General features: G+C 41.6%; 1 protein-coding gene across 1 annotated transcript; it reads right to left on the reverse strand.

The window, feature by feature from the left end:
• Positions 1-2068: 2068 nt before the first annotated feature.
• NPBWR2 (neuropeptides B and W receptor 2) lies at positions 2069-3043 on the reverse strand. Its single transcript, XM_044299630.1, has one exon. The coding sequence runs from the start codon at positions 3041-3043 to the stop codon at positions 2069-2071; it is 975 nt and encodes a 324-aa protein (XP_044155565.1).
• Between the last annotated feature and the right edge of the window lie 4047 nt (positions 3044-7090).

Consider the following 7090-nt stretch of genomic DNA (forward strand, 5'->3'; position numbering starts at 1 on the left):
TTAGCTCATTTCTCTTACAGACTGCATTTATTTATGAATTCAGCCTGTGGGACATTCAATATATTCCTATGGAGTACTGCCACCTGCAGACCTCCATAGGAATACACCTGTGGTAGGCATGATAGCCTCCTGCAGGCAGCAGGCAACCACCAATGAATGGCTTCCCTCATCTCAGCTGTACTTCCAAGGAAAACTGCCTCCGTTTCCATAGTCGCAATTGACTCTGTCATTATCGCCGATCAAAGACATAAGCCCCAGGTGCCTACTGCTTTAAACAACAGGAACCCGGCATTTATGGCACCTCTTGCGTTCTTGAGCAATCTCCATCTTTAAAAATTAGATCAGCTCCGTACATGTTCAGCACTGGTCGGAAAGGGTTAAATATCTTATGTGTGATATGTGACCAACTACTGTAAAAGCAGATCTTCAGGTCCCTCCCTTATTGAGACTCATTCACCAACATATATTTAAGACATTTATCTAATAAGCTTCTAGTCATAAATGATGGTTTAATTGCTTGTAGATTATAATCATCCTGTCCTTGTTGTAAAAGAAATGAGCTCTCAGTGCACTGACTTTCTACTGAGTTTGTGGTGGGCTTGTGCTAGTACACAGTTGGCAATCTGAACAAACAGAGCTGCAGCAATAAGCATAGGGAAGGACTGATGAGAAAGGACTTTCAATAGAGTTAGAGTGACTGTACATAAAGTCACTGTTCAAAGCTGTGTCCCAATGGAGCAGAACTAAAACACAACTAATACTGAAGAACAACAGAAGGTAAGCATTACCTAAATGTGATGACTTACATAGAATTTTTAAAACCACAACAGGACACCATCTTTAGTGAAATGATTATCCACTTTTGTGGTCTTCAAACAAGTAAGTTGCCTCTACCACTTCTGAACTCCATTTTATGGTGTAGTCAAGATACATGTTTCAGCCATTGAACAGCATTTCCCACTAACATAAAAAAAATAAAAAATAAAAAGACACAACCTTATAACTAAATATCGAGCTTCATTCTTCTGCCAGCAGAGGGTGCTGAGAACCCCAAATTCTTCACCCGGTTGCAGGAGGGGGCATTTTGCGATATCTTATATTTATTTACTAGGAAAATGAATAGCACATTTTTATGAACAGCAGCCAAAGTGTAAATGTTAACTTACGTTTTCTATTTCTAAATTCTGTTTAGTGGTTATTTCTAGTTATATCGCTTGGAATAACAGAGCCACAGTCAATATGATCGCCATTATACCTTTGAAGGGGTTATCAAACTAAAAGTTTTACTGTGCCATGAATAGTTCATTTTAAATGAGTATACATGCAATAAAACTATTGTTTTTTGTACATTTTTCTCTTTGATAGCCCCCATTGCTGTTTAGCCTTCTGTTCCAGCTTCTTATGCAATCAGAGATGGACTAACATGATCAGTAGCATTCCTGCTCATTTTCCAACCTTCCCCTTCCATTCACTGCCAACATAGTGATCTCATAGTGAAGTAGGTGAGGCAGCCCGCATTCCTTTCATTCATTCACCCCTACTTCTAAATTCATAGAAATACATAGCTATATCTCTATCTAGACAATGGAAAAGGACGATGAGGGGCATTACATACCATATCTATTTCTGGGGCTATATGTGAGAAATTATTTTCTATGCAAAGTAGGAAGGGTTAGCAAGACCTAATTGCAGTGCATCCTGGAAGATGCGGGTGCTTGATTAGCTATAGCCCATCTACAAAAAGTGAAGAGACAGAGGCCTCCAAATATGTGAGTGAAAACCAGTTCATCCTTGGAGATGTAGGTGCTTGATTAGTTGAAGCCCACCCACAGAAAGGGAAGAGAGTCCTCCAAATATTTGAGTAAACCAGTTTTAAAATGGTGGGATAACTCCTTTAATAAGAGCCATATTACTTGCTATCCAGCTTTTTCAAAAACGAATATAACAAAAAAAAGGAGGTGTATATCACTTCTAACAACTTGACATACAAGGTTCAATCAAAAACATAAATGTTTAACATATTTACTTTAAGTTCATTGAACAGCCAAACCCTAAAGTCCTTCTAACTTCAAGTTGCTCTGCATTCCAGCAGTTTTCGAAAGCTCTTCCTGAAACTATCATCTAGGAAGGCATAAAGGAATGGGTTGAGACAGGAGTTGGCATAGCTCAGACTTGTGATGAAGTAGGAGATTCCAATGACCAATGAGGTCTCTTGCAAATCTGTAGTGAGTGATACGATGGTGGCCAAATGGAAAGGAGTCCAACAGAATAGACAAACTGCTACAACAACAAAGACCATAATGGTGACTCTCTTCTTGGCCTTATCTAAAGCTTTACCATTGGAATTCAACCTCATGTTTCGTAGTTTGTATAGCATGACCATGTACAATATACAGATGGTGGAAACGGGGATTGCAAACCCCAGTAACAGGGTATAGATACGACTTGCCTTGAACCATAATTTTTCTGGTTTGGGAAAGTTCAGTCCACAACTCTTAAATTCCATGTCATCCATGTAAACTCCAGCGAAAATAGTGAAAGGTAACACAATGAGAATCACCAACACCCAAACAAGAATACTGATGATCTTTGCCGCCCTGTAGGTGCGATAAGGCATCCTCTTGGACCTCACAGTAGCCAGAACCACTAAATACCGGTCTATACTCATGACTGTCAGGAAGAATATGCTTGAAAATATGTTGTATAGATCTATAGACAAGATGATTTTACAGAGAACAACCCCAAAGGGCCAATAGTGTAGCAGGATCTCTGCAATGTTGATGGGAAGAACAAGAGTGAACAAGTCATCTGCGATTGCCAGGTTCAGGATGAAGAGGTTGGTGACAGTTTTCATCTTGGGGGCTTTGAGAATGACATAGATGACAGCGGTGTTCCCTGTCAGCCCCACCACACAAATCACAGAGTAGATGACAGGGAGAATGATGTAAAAGTCATGGGGCAGCTCATTGTTAGTGATATGCATATTAACATTTCCAAGAATGCAAGATAGGTTAGGAGGACTCAGTAGGGACACATTCTCCATGGCTCTCTGCTTGAAATCTTGTTATATGGGCAGTAGGAAATAAGGTGAAGGCTCCACACTTCACAGCTTTCCACATATTGTAGCTTCTTGGTATATTAACCCGTAGATGAAAGTATCCATCCTCCAGCTATTCATATGATGGCTTACCAAGAATGGATACATACCATGTGGGAGATCAAGCCGTGAAATATGCTGAGCTTCTGGGAGAGTGTCAGATATATCTGAGTATCCTCAGGGTGATAATCTGTTCAGCTTCTGAAACCAGAGCGAAGCAGAAAAAAAAAAAAGTGAATAAAAATCAGACAAGATAAAATGAGTTAGACAATTTACTTTTTTTTTAAAGAAAATACTGTCTATAGAAAAGCCTATGAAAGCATATAGCGTGATAGGAAAAAGATAATAATAGCAAAAAAATCCCTGCAACATGTCTGTTCTAGTAGCTACTTGCATTCCCTTGTGATAATTCTTAAGCATCTATTTTTATGTGGTGTATTATTCATTTATTATTCCTGCTAGAAGTTATGAATGAATTGCAGGTGGATTGCAATTAAGGGCCAGATGGGTGTTACCAGTTCGGGGGGTTGCTGCACAGTCTGACATTATTCAGTCAGTGCTGACCAGGGGTCGACTGGGAACTTAAAGTGGCCATGGAAAAAGTACTAAAGGTGGCCCTGTTTTGTAGTCAGGTCCAAAATGATGGAAGGAATGGCCAGCAATACCATATTGTGGCACATTATACCACCCCAACAGAGCTAAATACCACAGTGCATTACAAAATACTGCCAGCAGTATAAAATATATCCCAAAAAACTTTCATTGGCCGGCTGTAAGGAGGGGCCAGGCAACCCCCTGGGCATCGGCCCACCAGGAGATTCCAAGGTCTATGGCCCATCCACCCTTGGTTCTGACATTGTCAACTGGTAACACCCAGTTGGATCTTACTTCTCTCTCCTTGTTCTAACAATCGCTGGTGGTCTCAGCACTCAGGCCTTCACCGATCAAAAACATGTCCTTGTTATTGGTGCGTTCTTTGGATCAGAAGTAATTAACTCCATAAGCAGTTTCACACTTGACTATGTATCTCCCAACCACATATCTTTCTATTACTGTATGGACAAGTCAACCCCCCTGATTGGCCTAGATTTTACAGGCCAGTCCCAAACTATAGAACTTGTGGGGCTTGGCATTACATACATCAATCTTAACCAGAAGTGTGTTGGAGTATGATGCACAAAGTTCATTAAAGGGGTTGCGCATCTTTAAACTTTTTTAAAAGACCTCAAAGAATGGTTGGACCTGCGGTGGTGATCATACTTACTTGGTCCCATGCAAAATGTCTCTTCTACAAAAAATTGTGGCCCAAATTTACTAATGCGCCTGCGCCAAAAATCTGTTTAAAAAAGTGGCGCGGATTGGCTCAACTGCATATTAGGGTTTGTACTCCTTTGTCTGATATGTTTGACAAGGGGCGGGGCTTTTGGAATGTGGGTGTATATTCACTGGGAAGGGGGGGGGCCTGAGATGCACCATTTTGTGCCAAAATTCAGTGCAATTTTGGCATACAAATCTCTCTCAAAATAAGCCAACCAATATTTGGCATAAAGTCAGAGAAAAGTGTCTATCCCTGCACCAGATTTATCATCCAGCTTAAGCCCCTGTGATAAATATGGTGCAGGTCTACACACCATCTATTGTATTAGTAAATCTGAGCCTGTGACTTTTGTATGTCAAAAATCTGGTGCCTGGCCCATAGTTTTCTGAGAAGGGGCTGATTTTGCAGAAAGGATAAAATTGGCAGGCCAAATGTGGTTGGAGGACAATGGGAAGAATTTCAAAACACCGTGAAAAAGTGGCTCCATCATAAAGCACCTAGCTCTCATCAGAAGCATGAAAATAAAAGCATGAGATCCCATCTATATGTGACTCATCTAAGAAAAGCTCTTGATTGGATCACTATGATTCTTATGTGTACCGGATGACTGGAATAGAAAATTCCACTATGAAGAATATCTCTGCTTTATACTTCTAGAATGGGGACTTTTTTTTTGCTTTAAAGTGGCTCTGTTACCAGGATCAACCCTATTAACCAGACATACTGACTAGTAGGGCTCATCATGCTGATTAAAACAATATTTTTTTTTCTGTATGTTTAACAGCTGCAGAGAAATCTGCATTGTTATTCACATGCAAATGAGAAGCTTGAGCACCAGGAGGCAGGGATGAATCCTTTGAGCACTGCTTTGTAACACCCCTGTGCTCTGCACACTCCTCCCTCCCCTTGGTTAACAGGGCTAGACATCAGGCTGAGGGCACAGCTGTGTTCCAGCATCTTCATATCATATACACTATGTACTATAGCTGCACCACACTGAGATCTGCTCAGGAAGCTAATATACATATTACTGCTTTATTCACAAGCACAATATATGATTAGAAATACACCAGTAATATATATTAGCTTATAAGCATAGAAAAAACATACTTCTCTATGTGGTAATGCCATAGCTTGGTGAAAAGTGTTTGGTTTTGCATATAGAGATCCTGGAAGAGACTTAGATAAACTTTTTTTTCATTATTTTATTTTTTCTCTCTCTAGGAGGTAAGTGTATGATTTTGCATGTACAGATCCCAGGTTTGAATCTTAGGAGAGACTTCCAGGTTTTTTTCCTCAGATATTTTTTTTCTTCCACATTTAACCCATAATAAAAGTCTATGGGGTACATTTATTAACACCGGCGTTTTAGACGCCGGTCTTAGTAAAGCCCTGCACTCTATCCGGATGTGCTCCAATGTGTCGTCATCACGTGCGCAGCACATGCGCAGTGGTGTGGCAGGGACGGGCTGAAGAATTGAGTTGGCCATTTTGGTGGACTCGCGTCTGTATAGGTGGAAATCCAGGTGATTATAATTGTTATTACATACTCCCCTTGCATCCCCTATATATACCCTGTACTTCTTATATATATTACCTCTTGACGAAGCCTTGAGGGTGAAACGCGGATCGAGGTGTCTGTGCGTGGGGCGGCATTCCAGGTTATAGTGAACCATGTCACAGGGTATTTTCTATTAGGATATTTATGTTCTATCCTCTTACTTTAAGGCATATTATATGTATACTCTCTGGTATATTGAATGCCTCTGCAGTGTTTCTGTACAGATTATATATTTGGAATACTAGTGCAGTCATGCATGTTTGTTATTATCTTCTGGGATTACATCTGTAATGCCCCAGAGTGGAATTACCACTTCTGCCCCCGCTACTGTCTTTACTGTCATCATGTGTATTTATTTTAGGTCCAAACAATGTGCATTTTTTATTTTGTAACTGTTTATGTTCACGTGTAATGTGCCTGGTTCACCAGAAGGTGGCAGCAAACACGGCAGAGCTACAGGTACATAGAGTGAAACTTTCCATTCCATTCTAGCCCCCCTCTGTGAAGGAGTGGGCGAGTTGGGTCCCAGTTTCTACTTAGTCTAGCTTACCCCCAGCTAGGGGAAGAAAGCAAGTGCTGGGCACTTCTCAGGGCTGGCGCTACCATAAGGCAGACCAAGCGGCTGCATAGGGCGCGCCCTGCGCAGGGTGGAAGAATAAATTAATGCTTTTTTTTTTTACACTTACTTGAACCCGCCCTGACCCGGTGTGTGCCGGCCGGCGGCTGCGGCGCTTGTCGTAGTCAGGGCAACACTCAGATCGTGTGTGGACAGTGCGGCTGTGACAGTCGTCGTAGTCAGGGCAACAGTAGTGTACTGTCCACTACACAACAGAATAAAGTTTCAAATATGAGATAGGCAGATTCTTCATTAGGCTCAGCGCGCCGCTCAAGCTGCCTCAAGTCACCTGCACAGGGGGAGTGACTGGACTGGTGTGTGAGAGCAGCGCCGGCGCCGGGTAGCGCAGCCGCAGGTAATGATAGGTAATGATAGACGAGAGGCTCGAGCTGACTGATTGTGTCTGAGTCAGACAGACAGAGGCAGCCGCGCCCGCCAGTAAAATATAGATTAGATCAGATGATTCATTTCAGACCCATTCAGATGATCAGATCAGAG

Source organism: Bufo gargarizans, chromosome 6, assembly GCF_014858855.1.
Source record: "Bufo gargarizans isolate SCDJY-AF-19 chromosome 6, ASM1485885v1, whole genome shotgun sequence".
Lineage (NCBI taxonomy): Eukaryota > Metazoa > Chordata > Amphibia > Anura > Bufonidae > Bufo > Bufo gargarizans.

What these genes read in the sequence shown, in the direction of transcription:
- NPBWR2 (XM_044299630.1), bottom strand. Translation starts at nt 3,043, where the DNA reads ATGGAGAATGTGTCCCTACTGAGTCCTCCTAACCTATCTTGCATTCTT.